The sequence below is a fragment of the Andrena cerasifolii genome, chromosome 4 (genome assembly GCF_050908995.1).
Source record: "Andrena cerasifolii isolate SP2316 chromosome 4, iyAndCera1_principal, whole genome shotgun sequence".
In the NCBI taxonomy this organism is placed as follows: domain Eukaryota; kingdom Metazoa; phylum Arthropoda; class Insecta; order Hymenoptera; family Andrenidae; genus Andrena; species Andrena cerasifolii.
Window position 1 is genome coordinate 13573414 of NC_135121.1, and position 22416 is coordinate 13595829.

The 22416-nt window shown below is 45.9% G+C and overlaps 1 protein-coding gene across 2 annotated transcripts in view; it reads right to left on the bottom strand.

Moving 5' to 3' along the window:
- Myo81f (unconventional myosin 81F) overlaps positions 1–22416 on the bottom strand; it is a 42661-nt gene that overhangs the window by 14487 nt on the left and 5758 nt on the right. For both annotated transcript variants that reach the window (XM_076810771.1, XM_076810770.1), the window contains exons 2-3: positions 16976–17082; positions 6923–6985 (exon numbers count right to left, since the gene is read on the bottom strand). In XM_076810771.1, coding sequence (XP_076666886.1) covers positions 6923–6985; positions 16976–17082 — 170 coding nt within the window. The remainder of the gene's footprint in view (positions 1–6922; positions 6986–16975; positions 17083–22416) is intronic.

Here is a 22416-nt window from a genome sequence, read left to right on the forward strand (position 1 = left end):
ATGTTTGAACAGCTCTCGGAGCGCTATCTAACTTTCATTGCGAAACTGGCCATTTCGAACGCGCAGCTGCCAGCGAAAATGAAATTCCTGACGCACGAGCGTCATCCATCAACTTCGAGGGCCGCCGCGGTATTCCCCCCCATCGCGTGCACTAAATCAAATGGATTTTCAGATTGCTTTAATAGATATACCCGAGGCCATCAATGTTTAACGTCACTCTATAAATTTCGCGAAATTATTCCGCCCCGCGATATACGTCCCGGAAGCGTTCCCCAGGTCGAGGATGAAAAGCAAGCATTGGGAAGGAAGGAGCAATGTGCATCCCGCGAGTTTTGCCGATGTTTTGATCCCAGAGCGGCCGGGAGGGCCGAAACGGGGACACGGTTTCGTTCCTGCAGCTGCGACTGCGAAATCAGCGCACGGCTCGCCGAGTAGAGGCCACAGCTCGCGCCAGGACACCAGCTGGGGTCGCGCTCGCAACCCCTCTTCCTTGGTGTCGTTGGCCGACGACGCGCAAAGCTGGAGAGAAACGGGGTTGCGCGAGGCAGGGCTGGAAACGGGACGATTCTCTACGGCTCGTTCCTTTAGTGGGTCGTTAGCTGTCGATTAAGGCCGTCCACGCACCGATTGGATCCCATCGATGGGTCCCTGGTCGATACTCAGAAAATAGAATACTCTCGCCTGGCCACTCTACTCTCTATACACTTAATAACAAATTCCCATGGTAAACTCATAAATAGTCTATAAAAGACTGGAGCCTCTCCCATTAACGTGAAACGCGGAGGAATTGACTTATTCCTAGTCTCAAGGGGCTGTCCTTAAATTACGAAGGGTAGTTTTGGCGATTTCTTACCCCTACCCTCCCCCAGCAATTCAGCCCCTCTTTATTTACGTAATATTTTTTACACTGCAGCTTTTCGGTTATTAAAATTCCTTGAAAAGTTTATATCGTTTTTTAGGCTACGTATTGGAAATTAGGTTAAGAAAATATTACGGAAGACGCTTGCTGACTCTCCCTGTAAAAAACGTAAGAGACTCCCACCCTCCTAACGACTTACGTAATTTAAAGAAAACCCCCAAGGCGGAACCATAACTCCTCAAAGATCCTTGATCAGGGAGAACCCCGGAAAGAATAATTCCTCTGCAGACGTAGCTCAAAGGATTTTTCGAAATTTTGAAAAATGTCGATTTTACAGCTGTTTGAAGTTAAGTGCTAAATTTTTTTCAATACAGTATAGCTATGGAAGTAGTAAACGGATGGAGATGAGCTTTACGGTGCTTATAGAGAAGACATTGAAGTTTTAAGAAAAAAATATTTCAGTTTAAAAAAAATATTGAACCATTTTTGTGCAATTATTTTAAACAAATGCAGATTTTTAACATCGGGCGCGATTTTAAAAGTCTGAAAAAAGGAAAATATAGTTCTATCCTTTCCCTTGATGGACAAATTTTAAAAAATATGGACATTTTAAAATGGACCCCGTAAAAATTGCCGAAAGTTGACGCTACGTCGCCCAGCGAGCCGGTGCTATCATTTTCAATGTATTGAAAAAAAGGTAGCACTTAACTTCAAACAGCTGTAAAATCATTTTTCAAAATTTTGAAAAATCCTTTTAAGTACGTTTAAATATCGCTGAAGACTACAACATATTCAAGTTTCAGCAATCTACGAAAACTTACTCCGAAATCTGTCCCAGTTCGCATGGAATGTCCCTAAACAATAACGAGAGGCAAACTACAGTTCCCTAATTTCCCAACTGCGGGCACTTAGCTTCCTAGGGGAGCTGGACAATATGAACCGCAATAAACAAACCGCGCTGACTTAGACAACTAAGGCACAGGGGCTGTTGGCAGTTCACATGGAAGCGCAAACCCGCGCCGCGAAAAGGCAGCCCGTCAGGCAGCAAAGGCGACACGGCGAATGAAAGAGCGCGTCGACACAGAGGCCCGTTGAAGTCCCCGGCAACGGAAGAGCGTACACCGCGCAAAGAAAGAGGCGTCTTATTTGCATGAAAGCCTGGCGAATCGTCGGGCGACGGCTCACGGTGACTTGGGCCTGCTGGGTTCTTTGTAACGAGGAACGGGAGTCGGCAAGAAAAGAGGCAAGTCTTCTGGAACGAGCAGAGCAAGCCGGGGTAGAATGGCGCGGAATAACGCGGAGTTAACGCAGAATGAAGCTGCGGGAGAAATAGGAGCGACGAGCTCGCAGGTCACAAGCCTGGATGTGATCGCCCTCGAGACGCCGCGGCCTGGTCCAGTTACCTGGATGATCGGCTGTGACGAGGCGCAGCGCGGCTGATTACTTCGAAACACTCGGATCGATCGTCCGCAGAACAGAGCCGCGGATACGGGCGAGATAAAAACGTTCCGTCTCATCGCCGTTGCCCGGCATACGAACGAGGCAAATATCGAGATGCTCCAGTTCCTCCTGTTGCAGAAGAAACACGCCTGATAAACGGCGGGGCCTTTCTTTGCCCCAACAACGCTCGTCGCCGAGGCCTCGAACCACAATCGAGCTATTCTTCTCTTAATCGCCGCGAGTCTTCAACGTACCTCGCGAAATTTCGTAGTTGGTGGAAGTGGGCTGCAACTCGGTGTATGTATTTGGATTAGGAAGGATAAGGAGGGATAGCGGATCTTCTTCTGCGAAAAAGGTCCCACGCTTGTTAGCAACCTGTATGCTTCGGTGATTCCTCGATTGTGAAAGCGTTGGAAGAAATTGACAGTGTTCCGCTCGTTATGAATGATTCGGGGCGTTCTCCAATTTCGTGACCTGCAGCGGAAATTACGCTGGTCCTAGCGAGCTGTGCCAGATCCATAGGCGCCGCGCTATGCTCGGCGATTAATCAGAGACCGTCACCCTTCGCGGAACCGATATTCAATTACCACGAAATTATCCTTACATGCTGCGACCGCCGGAACAGCCAACCGTGGTCCCGAACTTTCGCAGTTGGGGCTGCGATCGCTGTTACGGATTCTCTTTCACCCAATTCGCACACTTCGCACTCCTTGGTCCAACGCGATCAGCTACGAGCGTTCGAAAGTTACGAAACTCATGAAAAATAAAGGGATCGAATTCAGAAATTCTCGAGTCGATTTTAAGCCCCCAAATCCCTGGAATGTCACTGCTAAAAGTACAAGCAGGGTTACAAAGTGTCCGCCACTAGATTTAATAAACCATCCCTCCAATCGGGACACCCCGTAGAATCTGCCTACGTGTGTTTCACAGGCAACAAAGGTAGTCGATTAGAGAGAAGGGCGAAAAAAGAGCGCACCACTGTCCAGGGGGTTAATCGGCCCCGTTGTAGTCCAGGGCCGAGAAGAGTTAATTTCGTGGATGGATCGGTATTGCTTTGAGCGTGGATCGACACGGGTGTACCCGGGCACCGTCGCCGACGAGAGGAACGGACGAGGCTCCAGGGCAACCACGACGAGTCTCCGAATCCGATGTGCGCCCCAGCCCGATCAATAACACGGGGCGTGCACCACAGCGAGCCACCCTTTTCCTTCTTGCCAGCCAGGGGTCCTCGTTTTTGGTACCCCGGCTGACCTTCGAAACCACCGATCCCCCTATTCAACAACCACGCCACCTTTCCCTCATCTCAACCCTTTATTTCGCCTCGCTTTTTCGAAAAACCTAGACTTACGTTCCCCCAGACGCTCTCGCTGCCCGGCGGATAAGATTAACATCGATATTTCTTAGCAAGACGCGCCAACGCCCATAGCGAACTCCAGAAATATGTACCCACACCGATCACCTCGACGACGGAAGGTTCGAAGCGAAGGAATTTCGCTGGAACGACGAATGACTTGGGCAGCATCGTACGTTGAATCTGCGAGGATACGGTTGATATAGAAATAGAATATTAAAGTGATCCCCGCTTGGAGGCGTCCGGCACCATTCGTCGGCTACCCAGGAAGATTATAGATATTACCCACGTTGAAGGAACTCTTTTAAATCCTACAGAGACCTGCTCGTCCGCGCAAAGGAACACGAAGTCAAAGAGACATGATTGCATGAAATGAATAGAGAATCCGTCAAAGTGGTTTCTATGTGGAAGAATTATTAGGCGAGTATTCAGCAGGAACCCCGGGAAACATATTGGCTTTGGTAAATCCGACTCGCTTCGCTCTGCTTCAAAAAATGAGAATCCGGTCTTCACTGAAAGACGACTGCTAACGACCAGACTCTCGTTTCTGAAATGAAGCGGAGTTGGTTAGTTCTGCGAGCAAGCCAATCGCATAGAAACTTAACTGTATTCCATAATCGACGCCGAGCAACAGGGGATGAAATAAAGCAACCGAATGCAGTAGCGAAGAAGAAAGAGGAAAGTACAAAAGGAAAGCTACAATACACGACTCTGCTGGCGGCAGAAGGGGTTGAGAGTTTTGAGACTCTGGCTGGTAGCAGGGGCAATTGTGTCGATTCCTTTTCTCCAATTCGATTGAATCCGTCGACGCACGTGCTGCGAAGCAGGAGCCTTTCTCCGCGATCCTGGGGTCATTGCAGATGCAGTTACGAAGCGAGGTCGAAGCGTTGTCCGCGAGGGGACGAGAGACTTTGGAGGACCGTTTTACGACGGGGCTGTTGACGGGGAGCGCGTTTACGTTCTAAGTGGCTCGCCACTCGATCCCGAAATAAGTCCTCCGAGCGGTGCGCGCACCCTAATCTCATGGTACCCGCGAGATATACGCGCGTTAACGCCCGTCGATGGTTCTGAAGTGCGCGGGAGGCCGCGTGCGGCCCGAAAATAGAGATTAAAGGCGACCACCGTGTTTCGGGTGGCGGGGGAGAAGGAAAAGTGCATCGCCCGATTATAGGGTGAATAGGCGGCGAGACCACTCGGAAACGTGTCTCTCTTTGCTCTCGCGGCGATAGGGGACAATTAGCTGCTAACGAAGCGACCCTTGCTCTTTGGGAGTCGAGGGCCTCGCAAGATGGCGGGAAAATGGTACCAAGTTTCTTGACCATGGGAATTGTCACAATTTTCTTGCGAGGGTGGAAAGTTTGTGGCTTGGGAGTGGCACAGTATTGTAATTACGTTTCGGGAGTAAACAGATAATGGAGGCTCTTTTGGAGATAGGATTATATACTAATGCTCAGCGAGAAGTAATGGGGCTTTGAAGAGGAATGTACGTTCTATGGTAGGTCTTGATGCAGAGGTAGTAAACGCTGCAGTAGGGGTTAGGGTTGGGGGAGCGGGTAGGGAAGGGGCCGCATCACACTGCTTTGTAAGATGTGTTCGACGTTCGAAGTATAGAAGAGTGTTCTGCCAGGCAGGGAAATAAATCGACCATGTGTCGATTCATCGAAATGGAGTACCGTGACCTAGAAAACTCTTCCAGAGCTGATCGCCGCTCCGCGATATCTCCGCAAAAGTACGTCGGAGCTTCCGTTTCCTGTTTCCAGGCCGAGGCCTAGCAATTCCAATAAGATAAAGGCGTCCTGTAGTCGTTAGCTCTCCGAGACTGCGAAGCAGACGATAAAAACGCGTGCAACATCATATTATTCCCTGTGCGCGTACACTTCTCTTCAATTCTCCCCGAGGAAAGATCTTCAGCTGCGACGGTTTTATTTTCTTGCTTCTTCAAGTAGAAGAGATCGGGACTGGGAAGCTTCTGAATTCGTGTTATTATTATCTCATCTTAATTTATCTTTGTTATTTTATTTTATATTATATAATATTATTATATATATATATAAAATAATAACATAAAATAAAATAATATTATATAATATAAAATAAAATAACAAAGATAAATTAAGATGAGATAATAATAGATAACAAAAACATAACATAACATAAACTTTTTAAATACTACTAATTTTAAATACTACTATTTTCATAAATTCCTTTATTTCGGAATTTTTTGTAACACGAATTCAGAAGCTTCCCAGTCCCGATCTCTTCTATATATATATTTTTTATATCTTTCTCTTATTTTTATCTTTCTATGTAGTAATGGTAATAATTTTGTATCTCTGTACACTAAAGGGTTTCCCGTTAATAATAATAATAATAATAATAATAAGAATAATAAAAAATAAAATATCGCAGTCCTGTTCATCCCAAATGTCGGTGACGATAAATAAAGGGAATGGAAACTTTGGTAATGGAAAATTTCGTGATAGGTAGACTTGTGTGGTCTGAAAACGAAGTCCCTTTCGTTGCAGCAATTACCCAGTTACCATTTAATAACGGAACTTCAATCGCAAGTCGTGGCGAAGTTCGTGATTACATGCACAGGGAGGAGCTAATTATTATTTATCTTGGGGACGGGCTTGGGCACGCGCGGCCTTCTCTTTTCCTCCTGCAACCGACGACGGCTTAATATTTACTATTCTTCCACGCCACTTCCGGCTTACATTCGCCGCAGGAAGCGCGTAAGTGTTGCGCGTTCGAGCGTTTACAATGCGAACGTTATTCTAATTTCGCTTAAAACACTTTCATTCAAAATAATACCGAAACCCTCCGAGATCTTCAATCTTCGCGATGGTGTGCCCAATTTAAAATTAAAAACCAGAAACTCAGCTTATTTAGCATTCGATGCAACTTGTGAAGCTTCTAAAAAAAAATTGCATCGCAAAGGAACCCCCGTTCTCTCATAAGTTACAATAATTACTAAATAAGTCGCAACTTCGATTCTATAAAAAATTGTATCATCTTGATGATTCTAAGACCGACGCACCCCATTAAGGGACGCGCCACCATTCCTTCCTTCTGCCCTTAATTCGATCCTCTGTTTACACCAATTATAACCGCCGCACAATCAGCGAAATTTCCAATTGATTTTCGGTGCACGGCCGCCCCATTCGGACAAATGGCTCGATCGACCGTGTTTAGCCGGCATAAAAACGGCAGTCGCCTTAAGTAGCGCGCTATTAAAGATAATCTCGCAATGATTCCATTATCGTACTCACGTTCGTGTAGAAGTCCACCTCTTTGTACGGGTTCACAGCCACCAGTATAGATCCTGTGTACGTCTGCGCGAGTGCCGATGGAGGCTCTGAATTAAGGAAAAATCAGTCTGGACTGGCGAGGGCGGGGGCTCCGAATCGCTTGCCGATGCATTCGAGGCAAAGTCGTTTGCCTGTTAATCGGGGCTGCGAGCGAGATGTAAATGGGGAGGAGAAAGGAACAAAAAGGGAAATGAGGGGGAAAGGAATAGCGGAAGGTGTGTTTACCGTGGCTGAACGGAACCGTGTCGACGGCATTATTTCTCATTCCCCAACCTCGCGAACCGCCTTGAATGATAATGCGACATGTAGTCCCGCCGGGGCTGCTCTGCATGCGTGTGACGTCACCCGTGACGCTTGCACCGGGACTACCTAGGTGAACGCGCGACGGAGCTTTTCAAAATGCTTTTTGCGATCAGTGACAGTGGGCAAGAGTGGTGTTTCATTTTGAAAATTCTTTCTCGAGAAATTTTATAATTGCTTATTCCTTATTTCTTGAAAGATACTGTTTTCCTCGAGAAACTTAAGCCTGGGAAATCGCGAACGTATAAATACATCTATAATTTGTAATAAATCATATTAGTAACTCAAATCGAAAGAAAGTTTTCTACAGCTACAGATTTTATCACAAAAAAAATGAAAAGAAATAGATTAAAAAACTATTTTAAAATAAAAAGTAATGTTTCGCTTTGCACCAGCTTTGTATAAAATAAAAATCAATTATATTTAATATCTGTTTTTTTCATTTATACAAGTCTTGTGCAAATTGGACAGGAATGAACAATTAGTTAACGTTTTCTTGTGCTTATGATGAATATTATCAACATTATTTCGAAAATATAAATTTTGTAATGTTTTCTTCAATTTCTCGGGAAAGAAAAACTATCGAGAAATCAGGAACACTAGGCACGAGGTGTTAATCGAGAATCCAAATAAAGGGCCTTGTTTCAGTATCGATTTTAAACAGAGTATGTAAAGATTTGAAATTAACGTTCCTCTGCTGCTTCTCAAATGTCTTTCTAAAATACAGATTACATGGGGGAGGGTTCAAGGACCAGGGTGACATTATTTATCGCACGCTGACGTGGCAGCTACAGCGATGCAGAACGCACCCCCAGCGAGATAAAAAGAACATGGGGTGACATTCTAACAAACCTTTAGCAAGCCTCTACACGTCCCTATCTACCCAACCAGGAGAGGCAGACGCAGCAAAGTGCGCCAGTGCACCACCCGTCGCCCCTCAGGTCCACAAACTTCCATCACTAAATTGCATGAATTTAGCTACTGCCCATTTATCGCGTTTACATCCTCCGCCACAAATGCCACGATACTCTTAACTCGATCTCCACCCTCGATCGCGGATAATACGCGCTGCAGCGCGAAACAAGAAGACAGAACGGTGCTAACCAAACGGGTGCATCGAACGCGCGCTTAAAGACCCCATAGGGAACGGTAACATGGACGGCGCGGAGCTCGACGAGACGGTTTTTAACGATCCACCGCGATTTACCGCGGATCCAGCCGACGAGTGTTCTCCAGGCTCCATTTCCCTTTGCTCCATTTGCCCGCTCGTTATCGAGATACCTCCGCCGGATTATCGATCAGCCCAGCAGCCGCGAAGAATCCACGGGGGTAGAACTGCGGCTCCCTGGGACCACCCTTGCATAATAACCCGACGATGACATGGTTTCGACGCTGTCCCAGGGTGGAGGGGCGTCGAAATGACGTCACAGCCTGAGGGAAGGGGGGGGCGAGCCCGAGGGGATGACTCACGAAACGAATACCAGCAGGGTAGAAAGGGGATAATACCACCTATAACCGTACCCTTCTGCAACATTTGGAGCGAGAGGGGTGCGCGCGGGCCCCCCGGGCCGCTTCGGGGGTTGGCTCGCTCTTCGCCACGATCCGCGCGCACCTTTCTTTTTCTTGCTCTCCTCTTTGTCTCGCGAGCCTCGCGTGGTTCTAGGCGCGGGGAGCGAGTAATCGTGGAAAGTGGGGACTGTGGAAACGGGGACACGATTGGGGGAGAAGGCATCGAACTTGGGGTGGAGTAATTGGTGGTGGTAGGAGGAGGATTCTTCTTCAATGTGTGAAACGAAGTTTCTTTAAGTACAAGGGTTCGTTTCGGAGGGAACGATGGATGTGTCGGAAATGTGCGGAGTGAAAAAGTCTCGTGCGAACTTTGAAGGGGGATTTTGTCAGAAGTGAAACTCTCGAGCCTGGCCATTTTTTCGCGGTTCGAAAATGGAGACAAGATTTGTCCTTTGGTTCCCCCTCTGGTTGCCGAACGATCCGGTGGTCGAAGGGACCTTTTCATCCGACCTTTCGCCGTCCTCCCTCGCCACGCGACCGTCGCGTCTTATTTTAGCCCGCGACCTTTCTGCCCGCTACCAAATATACCCTCCTTTATTGCGATCGTAAAGGTAACCCGCTACCTGTCATTCGCAGGGCTCGAGTTACCCCCCGAAGACGAAAAACAGGTTAATCGATTGAAATAAAAAGACTGTGGGGGCAGAGCGCAAAGTGTACCCTACACGCGACGTAACTCCGCTTGCCCCTTCGACTCTAGGCTCATTTCACGCGCGTTCGATTCGGGGGGATGGCTCGAGAGTTTTGTAAACTCGACAAAGTTTCCAGACCTCCGACTCGCCCCATTCAGCTATTCAACGCGTGAAAAGGATTGGAAGAGGGGCACCCTCGGTGCATCTCGCTTTTGATGGGTGAACGAGAACGCTTCTCTACGAGTTACGGGGAAACCCAACGGCACGCGTATCGGAGGAGTCTTTCCGTGCATCTTCGTCTCGTAACAGACGTCTGTCTGCAGTCCCGCGGGAAACTCCTCACGGGCAGCCGCATTTCCTACCATTGTGGCTCGCGATATTAATCTTTCCGCGTCTGCGAAAAACTGTCTCGAACAGGGGGTGGAATTCGAGGAGCGCCGTTCAAAGGACCTAAACCCCTGCCGTCGCCACGGTATTACGAAAGGGTAACTCAGAATTTTGTACAATTTCGAGGCCCACGGTCTCTGACCATCTCTTCTGTCGCCTACGGGCCGGAGATCGGGGCGAAAAAGGGACTTTCTATACAGCAGTGAAAGAGGTTTTCGTTGAGACTTAACGTTGGAATTGCCATAGATGGAGTTCCATTCGAACGAAGCCTGAACGTTTAGCCGTCTAAAATCGAGAGACTCAGATACGTATGCACAACATCCGAAAAACAATAATTTTTAAACTGAAACTTTTTTTTTAAGTAGTTCGTAATACTGTGTAAAGATAGTAAAACAAACGAAAAATCTCCATCAAGCCGTTGACTTGTAAAAAAATCCACAATATGTATGCCTCACAGGGGGGTATGCCCCCTTAAATACAGTGGTGGTCTAAAGAAGATTTGACACTCCTGTTTTTACAAGTCTGCCTATCTAACGCAAAACAAGAAATTAAGAAGAAAATTATAAAGAAAATTAAGTTCATTGAACCTTGTGTCTTCAATGGTGGACAAAAGTATTGAAACTTAATTTTCTCGATAAAGCTGTTCTGTGGCATTCCCTGCTTTCCCCCTTACCCTTTATATACTTCTAGATACAATTCCTTCCAGTACATTCCTTGCAGTACTACATTCGCAGTTCAAACGTTACACCTTCTTTCGACCACTACTGCACGCCAGCCAATGACGGTCAGCGATGACGCGCGGAGGTCAGCGTAGCGAAGGGGATAGTTGACCCAAAAAGGTAGGATCGCGCGGTATGGAGCGACGCGCGGCAACCAGGGCATGAAATTTTCAATAAAATCCAACCTCTGCGCATAGGCGACCTAAAAGAGGGCTGACCGTAAAAAGAATTCTCCACTGTCGCGGGGGTAACGCGTTCGCAGGGCGAAGCCGCCACTCGATCGACGATGAAGATGGCATCGAGTGGGGGTGCTTGCGCTCGAGCATATACGTCTTCCTTTTCGTGCCCTAATTCGCGTCCCGTGGAAAGGTTCCGCACACACGGGACAGGCTGCTCGAGTGCCGCGTATCCGGCCCTCTGACCCTGTCCCGCCGCCCTCTCGCCCCCTCCGCGAAACGGCCGCTAAAAGGTGGACGTGGCTCGACGAAAGCAATTGAAGCTGGGCTAAGAGCGCTTCGCCAACGAGAGGTTAATGAGACCGTGCCACCCTCTGCTCGCGAAAATATCCATTACCGCGTACCGAATACCGGAACCGAGAAGAGGAACGGACCGTCGCGAAGGGACAGTCACCTGGGATTCATTTCTGATTTTTGGTGGCCGATTCGGGGTGAGTCGGGGCGGTACGAAACTAGAGAGTTGTGAGAATTCTATGGCTGGGATAATTAACAAGTAGGTACTTTTGAATTTAGGAGAAATTAGGAGGTAATGATAATTCTGCGGTATAGCTAGCTTTACGTTATTTCGTTGTATGAATCTAAATACTGTGGTATCGCAGCCCCGAGTTATATTTCTTCGTGCAAACGGTGCGCTGTGTTAGTCCCGAGTTACCCCAGCTTTCCCGTGCTGAAGTTCCCGAACCCACCAGTTGTTTACCAGTATAGGAGCAGCATGTAACGCAACTCCTGTTTGAGAAATACTGATCGAATTTGCAACAATCGGTGGCGTCGAGTAAACAAGGTAAGGTTGCGGGTGGTGTAGAAGGCGAGAGAAAAGACGACGGACGAGGCTCGATCAGGTAACCAGGGTTGCACGGGAGGGGAGGCCAGCTTCCGGTTGCTCGCGATGTCGCCCAAGGGCCAGGGCTTAATCCGATATCCCGAAAGGGAGGCGAGTCTTTTAAAAAAAACGAGCGTCGAGTAGCTCGAGCACCGTTGGATAATGGGTGGGCGGAGGAACGATCACGGAGAACAGGCTAGGATTGCTTACTCTTGCGTTTCTCCCCCCATGGGAAACAAATGAAATTTGAGTCGACGCAAATAAGTGTCCCTGGCACCGCGATAGGAATTTTGGAAATATCACTAGTCCAAAATTTATGTTTCTAAGACATACTTGTTTAAATTTAATACTTGCGGCGATGGGAGGTTGTCTTTATAAAAAAAAAGAAACGCACGCTTTAGAAAACACTGTGAGCGCTAAAATTGAAAAAATAATTTATCGGAAAATGTTCTACGTACCAATTATACCTAATATTATAGTGATTTCTACAGCGGTTCTTCAATTATCAGAAATATCTTTGCTCGACTTTTGAATGCGTATAAGTAGAATACTAAGGAGTTTTCTTTGAGGGTGCCTGTGCTAACTTCAACTAGCCCTCTTTTCTTCCAAGCAAATTATCTCATCGCCTCAATTATCCTCGCTGCCGTTATTGAATAACGATCGAACGAATATAATAAATTCCATTTAAATGAACCTCCCCTGCCTGCGTTACGGTAACGTTTGTGCCGAGCGATCGAAACTCGTTAAGGCGGGACCGTCGAGACTAATTACTGGCAACCGGTACAGTTTCGCCAGCGAGCTCGGTTTTGTGTCGCGGTTAATTTCGTTAGGAAAATTGAAAGTTTTCGAGGCGAGCCGGGAGGCAGCCGATCTGTATTGTTGCCCAGGCCCCCGTCGATGCTTATCGTGTCGGTAAAAACATCGATAGCATACAAATAAGACCCCCTCGACGGCCGAGCACGACATCGATGCTTTCTTGCGCTCGTGAAAGACTAGCCTCCCTTCTTCTCTCCGTTCTGCTTTCGTATGGGTGGTTCCATTCTCGATAATGAATACACGGGTTCTTAATATTCCAGGTGCAGGAATGAGTCTTCAGTAAGATGTGGCGACTAACGAAGATAGGTGAACTAGCAGTAAGTAGTTTCCAATTTCTACCAGGTTTCTGTGATAAGAAATCCTGTTACAAAAAATGTCAAGCTATTCCTTGAACCTTCCCCTGTAAAATGTGTATTTTGGAAAGGTGGAATGATCTCAGGATCGTCGGAGAAAAAATAAAACCTGAGGGCTGTCCCCCACGAGGGGTACGTCAACAGCTAGGAGCCTCCAGTGTTAGAATTCGAAGCTTCTATATATTCCACAAGTTCCAAATTGCTGTCACAAATTGCAAGTCAGGTTTATTAAAACGCGTGAAATGTTTGATTTCCCACGACCACCCTGCTTCGACAATTATTCCTGCGATTCGAATCGAGCAGTCTACGGACTAGCGCGTCCGCGATCGAGTCAATAAAACCGCGCACGGTGCTCCACCCTAGACGGGGATCGGATCGATAGATCGTTCGTCGATTAAATGTCTGCACAGCGAGCGCTTCGCCTTCGCGGGTGGTTCCTGATCAAGCGATAGCTTCTTCCACCCATCGGACGCCTCGGAAGACCGTGGACAAAGTATCCGATTGACTAAATTAATATTCTCCCGGGCAAACGTTTATTTAAATTAGAGATCGCGGGCGAAACGACACGGAGGAACGATCGACTGTCCGGGGGGAGGATGATGGCCGCGGAGAGCACGTGTTGCTCCAGCCCCGAGCGCGTTACGGAAACAAGGTTTTTGCCGGGATGATGTAATAATTGAGAAATCCCGCGTTCACGAGCGAACGCCTGTACTCCCCTCTACGAATTTTCTATCCTCCAGCGTATTACCGACCTTGTTACTTCTAACAGTGAAGGTTGTGGGCTCGTGAGAATCGCGGGGACTCGTGGGAGGGCAAGGATCCAGAATGTGAGAAGGTTGGAACAATTGAAAATTAAAAGCGATTTTCCCAAAGCGAATTATACATCCAGGTATGTCCAAGGGTGAAGGCGCAATTGCAAAGGGGGTGATTGCATCCACATCGAGATTAAACGGTTCCGCCATTGAAGAACCAAGGTTCGATGACCTCCTAACGAAACCCTAACGTCACATATCGGACCTTACATCGTGAAATATAGGGCAAGCCGTTAAACGAGCCACGTTCGTTCGTGACGACTACTTACGTTCCTCGTGGGCGAGTTTAGACGTCCTCCCACACGCGTACGCGCGTACTCTAGCGTCACACGAGGAAGTGCCCACTAACGAGTTCACCGGCGGCGACCTAAATCGCCGCGGCAAACGCATCACGCGTTTGAATTCCGGTGTTTGATCGCCGCGCAACGGAGGCATGCAAAAACTCCGCTCTCAATTATAGGCGGAGGCTGACTCATTAGCGAGCGTCATCCTCGAGGACGATCCCAACCGCGCGAGGGGATTAACGCCGCCCGTTTTCCCTTGACCAGCTCCGAATCCAGATTACGTCTGATTCAAACGGAGGCTACGCAACGCCTTGGGAAATCGACTCGTTAAGTCGATGCGAATTCAATTAACGAGGGAACGCTGCGAGGAGGGAAACGTTGGTTAACGGGCGATTCTAGGAACAGCAACCGTTGCTGCAAAAATCTCAACCCCTCTACAGTGACCTACAGCGGTGGTCAGAAAAGTTTGAAACTCATATTCAAGTAACTTGCAGGGGAAGTTAGGCAGCCAGGGAATTCAGAAAATTATGCAACGTTGTGTGCCAGTAGAGCAGTCCGTGCGTAAGACGAACCTATTTTTTGTTAACGCCATAGGTGCAGTTTTAACCCTTCGTTGACACTCTGGGTGTGAGCCACCCGTGAGCTGATTTTCACGCTCTGTACATTCTATACGCAAAATAAATAGTTTTTTCCCAAAGCCGATGTACAAACTATTCTTTCTCTCAAAGCATTATATCCCAACGATAGCTCTGTAGATTTTTAGATTCTAATATTAAAATTTGTAAAAGTTACAATTTTTAAAAGAGTTTCTTCGTTTTTTTCGACTTGTGGTATTTTAGATTTTTTTTTACTAAAACTGCGATAAAATTTAAATCAAAAGAACTATTGGAATACATTCTAGATACCTCGAAATTGATCCATGATTTTTTCCATAATAATTGGATTCTTTAGATGAGAATGGCAGTCGTTCAAAAATTGCTCTGGGTGTGAACCACCCGGGTATGTCAAAATTGATCGAAAAAATAGGTGTGGCAACGAAGGATTAAAGGGTAAAACCACCCCTTGGAAAAAATACAGAATTTTCTTTTTCGTGAAATATCTCGAGAACGGTGGGAGATATTGCAAAGAATTTCAGGGACCTTCCATGCGAACTCGGACAGATTTCGGAGTAAGTTTTCGTAGATTGCTGAAATTTAAATATGCTGTAATCTTTAGTGATATTTAAACGTATCTCAAAGGATTTTCAAAATTTTTAAAAATCTCAATTTTACAGCTGTTTGAAGTTAAGTGCTACCTTTTTCTCAATACATTATAGCTATGGAAGTAGTAAAGGGATGAAGATGAGCTTTACGGTACTCATAGAGAAGACATTGAAGTTTCAAGTAAAAATTATTTCAGTTTAAAAAAAAAAATTTGAATCATTTCTGTGCAATAATTATAAGTTCGCATGGAATGTCCCTTTAAACAAAAGTTGAATCTTTTTTATATCTCGAAAGCTGCGTAAAAGTAATTATGTATGAAAGTTTGATAAAAATGTAACAAAAATTCAGTAAAAAAAGCGCGTTTCAAACTAGAACACCCCGTTAACAGATTAAGTATTAAGTTGGCAACACATTCACAGTTTAAACATTCTTATGCCACTACTGGGCGCAACGATGGGGTATGCCGGTTATGACACGGGCGTTCTTAGAAGATCCAATTAAGGATTTCGTTGCTTGAAGGGAAGATGACGCCGCTGCGAGTTTCCCCGATACTTCTAGCGGCCGCGGGCAACTCGATACTTCCGGCTGCTGGATATTAAGTAATAATAGAGGCGCGACGGATGATCGTTGGTCGGTGTCGCGACGCTCTATCCGAGTGGACGAGGCACGTCGTAGTTGAGGATTAAAGCTCTACAATCTACAAGAAACGACAGTGGGTCGTCGGTGTCGGTCGTTGGGTCGGCAAACCCAGGGGGATGAATGGGTCTGGCCCTGGGGTGGTTCACCAGCTGACTGGGGTTGTCGTCATGGCAACCAACCAACCCGGGAGCAACGCCCCACCCTTACAAAATTTATGCATATATATATATACATATATATGCTATACATACGAAGCTCCTTCCACCTACACCCACTCCCGCGCCATCACGCTCTATTGCACTTGGATTCTCTACTTTTAATTCTCTTCCCGGGGTAGTTAGCGGTGGCTATACAAATTCCCCTCTCTCGGCAAGTTTTGACGCAACTCGGTGGCGTGTAAGGGTTAAAATTGCTCCGAGAGGTATTCTGATTTAAGAGCGTCTCGAGTCTCAGCGGCGAAACACTCCTGGGCTTTCTTAAAAGTCAAATGCTACATGTATGTTCTCCTTTGCACTCTGCCTCGACAGCTCCTTTGTTTTGCATCCCCCTTGCTCCAGTTCCTTGGCTTAATCCCTCTTTTAAGAAATCTCGACTGACTCGACGGCGCCGAAGAATTCGAGGGCTGGACGGTCGTCGGATAGGATTCCAGCTGCAGCGGAACTTTCGCCGTAGTTGCGCAGCGATTTCGAGCGCTCTTAAGCGGGAGGGGGAGAGAGTAAACTCGAGCGAGTGCCTAGCAAGGACGCGCGGAGAATTCTAACTGCAGGGCTTAATAACGAACGACGAGATGGACGGACGTCCGTTCCCTACTTTTTGCGAAACCCTTGCTCGCGATAGAGTAAGCCGGTTCACGCGTGATACAGCACTCTCGTTAATCTGCAACATCCCCATGCGAAAAACATGTTCGCTTCCAGCGTGCTTTTAAGATCGCGCTGAACAAGGTAGACAACGATTGCTGAAGGGACCTTAAAGCCACGGTAGGTTTCTTAAATAGAAGTGCAAGTGACTGCCTCGCAGGATGAAAAAGCGGCGGGGCTCGGTTTCGAATAATTCATAAGGCCGAGAATAAGCGGGCAAAGGGGAGGGACATGTTCCCTATCCATTTTGGGAGCTGCTGCGCCTCTGTCTCTGGGCGACCTTATTAGCACCGATCAGCTGCCCCTCGACAACTGATCGATACCCTTTCAGACTCTACCTGACTGCCGGTACAAGATTTCAGGCCGTCGACTTGGTTTAATCAAAGGATACGTATATATGGTCCCTTCCATATCGAACTTGGAGATTTCGATTGATCCCCGTCTCGTCGATGTCGCTGATCACCGTCATGTCCGGGACACCGAACTCAGGGCTCGAGCCTGAAACAAAAGATTGAATAAAGAGTTAGTGTATTTAAATAAATATATTATAATTTAATAAAAATAAGAACTTTCGACTTTGTGTTAGTACTGTGATAAGTTCGATGCGTGCCTCGTTTCATGAGTAATAATTATTCGAGTCTTGGAAAAAATTGGAAGGACTTATCCTAGAGATTTCAATTTCTTCTCGATTCTATAGTAATATAATTGATCACACTCGTGAAACTACAACTCAGAGAATTCCATCTCTGGAACACTAGGCAAGGCTGTCCTGAAGCAAAAGAAGGTCATCCTCGCTCCTCCCAAGATCCCAGGTCGACTCGGGCCACTATTCGCTTAAGTATCCAACAGACACTTAACATTGATCGCGTTCAGTTGCAACGTGATATGGAAACCTGACTAAATTCCCTGACCACCTGTTGTTCATCCAGACAATACCGTTCGTGGCGATTCCTTGTCACCGTGAGCGGTCAATTTCCAGCACAATCGAGGCGTTAATAGGAAGCCGAGGACACCCTGCTACGCTGTCGATTCTGGTATCGAAGTCTCGCGGCCTGCTCGACCTCAAGCGACGAGTAATATTTCCCTGGACCTCTGCGTCTGCTAATTCCAAGGGAAGACACCTCGGCAGGTATTTCTACTTAACGTAACGCTGCAAGCTACGAGGAATTCAGTTGAATGGATGTCGCGAGGCTTCCAGGAAAGTCCGCGGCCGTTCCGATCGCAATCTCGATTTAATTAACGACCTCGGTTACCCCCTCGCGAACGAGCCGATGACGCGAGCCGCGGGATTCCTGCACACAGGGTCGCGTCCCACCCTTAAGCGAACAACGCCACGAGCCATGACGCAACACCCCACTCCGCGGTTCGCCTTTTTTCGCCGGTTCATTAAGCGCTCCTTTGCATCACCTACATCCGCGAGGTTTTTGTCCCGTTGCTGTTTATCGCCGCGGGGGGAAAGAAGCGAGGCATGGAACACGTCGAATTAACGCCGACACTGTTCATGTATTCTTTCCAGCAGCGCCACAATGAGACGCAACGCGCTGCATGCAAGCGAGATTCCGCTCCCCTGCGTCTTTATTCATTACGCTTCCGTTTTCTTAATTTGCGGGGAGGCTTGTCGTCGCGTTTAGGAAACCGCAATGCCTGCTAACTCTCGGAGCGCCCCTCTTCTAATCTGGCTTCGAATTTCAAGCGGCTTCTTAATCTCTTAGAATTTCATAGAATAGAAATAGACGACTTTTTTTTCTTTGCCAATATATATATACTAAAATTAGAATAGAATTATAAAGAACTTAACTCATTTTTCAGTTACCATTTTCGTATTTTGGAATCTTTTAACTTTTCAGTGATAATTGTACGCTCGCAATATTCAGACAATCATTCTTTAATAGTCTTTTTCTAGAAATGTAAATCTTGATGTGATGAAATTTGTAGTTGAAAAAATATTTTTTTGTTATCTACCAAACTTTTAAATTCTAATATTGAGATCTACAAATTTGAAATGTAAATCTTGATGCGATGAAATTTGTAGTTGAAAAAATATTTTTTTGTTATTTACCAAATTTTTAAATTCTAATATTGAGATGTACAAATTTGAAATGTAAATCTTGATGCGATGCAATTTGTAGTTGAAGAAATATTTTTTTGTTATCTACCAAATTTTTAAATTCTAATATTGAGATCTACAAATTTGAAATGTAAATCTTGATGTGATGAAATTTGTAGTTGAAAAAATATTTTTTGTTATCTACCAAATTTTTAAATTCTAATATTAAGATCTACAAATTTATATAACATATAATTAATTATAAAATTTGGTAGATAACAAAAAAATATTTTTTCAACTACAAATTTCATCACATCAAGATTTACATTTCTAGAAAAAGACTATTAGAGAATGATTGTATGAGTATTACGAGCGTACAATTATCACTGAAAACTTAAAAGATTGCAAAATACGAAAATTGTAACTCAGAAATGAGTTAAATTCTATATTCTAATTTTAGTCGACATCGGTGGCGCAGGATGAATCCGGTATGTTTCTTACCAATTTACCTTGCAACTTTTTCGCTCGGCTAATTAAAAGTCCCCTCGAATTCGCGACCGCGAAAGTGGCCAGAAGCCCGCGGTTCTGAAATCGAGGTATCGAATTTCGCGATAGCCGGGACTGTAGGCGAGGAGTCACGTGACACGCGACCTTGGGGAAATAGAGCCACGGCAGCTGACGTGCAGGTGCAACGTGCTCGCAGGTGCCGCGGCACCTGCGCGCGCGAGCACGTGTTCCCGGGGATGATTGGAGGTGATGCGGTAACCGGATGAAATCCTTTTTACGTAGTCCTTTAACACCGTAAAGGGTCCAACGCGGCGCCAAAGTAATTAGGGCTTAAGGGTTGAACGCGGGCAGACAACCCTGCGCGAGGACCCCGGGATCATTTCAGGGAACTTGGATGAAATTTCTCGCGAACGGTATCCGTGTTAACGCGATATTTACATTGTCCCCTCGGTGAATCGAGTCGCCAGTCCTCCTGCCGCTTCCCGCTTTCTCTCTCGTTCCTTAGGAAACTCGCATTTCCTTATCAACCGCTGCAGATCTCCGCCCGTTTCCCCAGTCGGCTGGGGTGCTGGTCGCTGCATTCAGACAGGAATGCGATTGCGACAGAATTGCGCGCGATACTTATTTAATCACGTACCATTCCTTCCATTAATCATTAAGCCACGCCCAGTATTCCATCCCCTTATTATTCCCCCCTTCCTCGACAGCCGTTGCTTATTAGCAACTTCGGGAGAGGTGGTCAGCTGTCATGAGTTCAGTTTTCAACCCGATTTACAGTAAATATTGTCTTAAAGCAAATATCGGCCAGTTTTTCTGAGCCAGCATAAAATTCTCAACGTATTAGATTTGTTCTGATAAAATAAGTAATATCTGTATCAGTTTTAACAGCCATTTTATATTAAGTCGACCGCGTCTCCCGGATTTACCCTACATAATTTTTAATATTCAAAAATTGAATTGTTCACCGAAGAAACTTAAATGATAGGTTTCAGGAAGAAATCGCTAGGGAATTGTTGAGAAAACACAGTAAGTAAATTTTCAAAACATATACCGGAGAACTGGAATTAAAGTACGAAATAATTTTAATGAAAGATTTTCCTATATTATTTTAATTATTAGTAATTATTTATTATTTACATTTAGTGAGACCCTTGCGCTTCGATGCATGCTGCAAAGAGATTTTATGTTACGTTCCAATTTAGTTAGCTTCAGTCTCAAGTCTCCCCGTTGTGTTATATGCAGCCGATTTCTTTTTTTTAGCAGCAAATCATTTACGGCACTAAATCCACATTCAGCTAAATATGAAGATGGAAAGGGTAAAAATAGTTTTCTTGCACATTTGGTTAAACTCGGATATTTCATTTCCGTTTCCTCGCAAAGCCACGCCATCGCTCCTTTTATATTAAATAAAGTTTTAACTGACTCATGATTTCACATTTCTGCGAGTTCTTGAATTTGTCTTAAACTCTGGACGAGTCCATTTTCGAATTGCCCCTTGCGGGGCGTGGGCCGCACGTTGGGAAAAACACTGAGGTAGAAAATAAACAGGAGGTGTCCCTCAACAGGATAAATCAAAATCTACTATCCTGGACCAACCCTACAACAGAAGCGCAAGGATATCCGAAACTATATAGGTAGATTGTCCAGCACCCAGCGCCACAGAAATTTCCTATTTCCCAAAACGATTATACACACATCGTGTGTTGGAGTTCAACGAGTCTCAGTGTTAGGACTAAGGGGCTGCGTTTCTCTTTTTCTGGAGAAGAGGGGCGAAGGGTCTTGACCGGGGCATAAGGTGGCGACCGTAGCCAGTCTGAAAATTGTGACCAAACCGTGCAGATCGCGTTCCGTCCCTTAAAGTTTCTTTTTTCTTGTATACTTTTATATATAACCAACTAACATTAATACGTGGACACACTGTGTATCTATACAATAAACCATAGTTGTGTTTATAGTGTGACATTTATTTTCAACCTCTGCGGAGTAATTTCCAACATCCTGCTCGCTTTTAGAATTCACCTTACGATTAGGAATCGTATGGGCAGCATAATAGAATCCGACGAGGAGAAATGGCCCCGCTGGTTTATTTATTAAAATAAAACTCGCTCCCGTCGGCGGCCGCGCGATATTATTACCAGAGGCATAAACCAGCGTTAACGAGCTCCCTCGAGAAGTAAAGTTCGCCATTCGTATTCAATTCGAAACTGCCGAACTCGTTCGGTAATTGCAGCCTCCTCGATCACGTGTTTACGTTCCCTAGGAGCGGCTTATTTCGTTTCCCCTTCGCGCACCCTTCACCCCCGCGTTTCTTTCCTCCTCCCGTTTCACCGTGGCTTTACTTTTACGGCGCGTCAATGCCGAGTAAGAGAGAGAGAACTCCGTGCCCGTCCGTCGATCGAGGCTCGAGTCTTTCGTGCAACGATCCGGTAAACAATGACGGCGTACAGACCAGAAGAGTTCTCAGGGAGGTCGACGACACGTAACAACGAGAGGAAATAATTAACTCGGCGCATTATCATAGACAGAGAGCACCGCCGGCATTAACCTGCCCGAAAAATGCAACGATCCTCCTCCGCGCCGATAACGGAGGGCCCATTGTCTTCGCGACGGCGCTACGGACGTGTATTTCGTATCATAAGTGTGCCCCTTAATTACCGCCACCTCTTCTGCTTTCTGCTTTGGAGCTCAAACGCGGCGTAACTGTAAGAGATTATAATATACTTCCTGTTCCCCATCTGTACGCTTTTGCAACGCGTTTGCATACACTGGGCTTTGTGCCGTTAACAAATAATATAAATAATGACATTCCATATAACATACGGATGTGGGTTTATAAAGGAAGCGTGTGATACAGTCGCGCGCGGTACACCACACATTTCTGAGGCAGTAGGCCTCGCCTACTTACATTATTGACAGGGGAAGATCCCCAAGTTGGAAGTTCAAAGAATTATGAAACTTAGGGGATGTGTAGAGGATATGTAGATGTTTATTACGCAATTTTTTTGCTGCCCAAAGTCTCTCTAAGTGGACGAAACTGGCCCCTGTAAATCTAGATATATCCCGACTTTGTGTTACAACTCGGGTATCACATTTACCAAATAATTGCCTTAATTAAGAAAAGTAACTTTTGTCTTGAAACTTTTGTTCTATCTCTTATATTTCGCGAGTTATAACATAACATCGGAAAACAGTCGAATTTTCAGGGATTAATTTCACCCCCTTAGAGAGAATTTGGGGCAGAAAAAAAATTGCATACTCCCCGCATGTCCCCAAAGTTT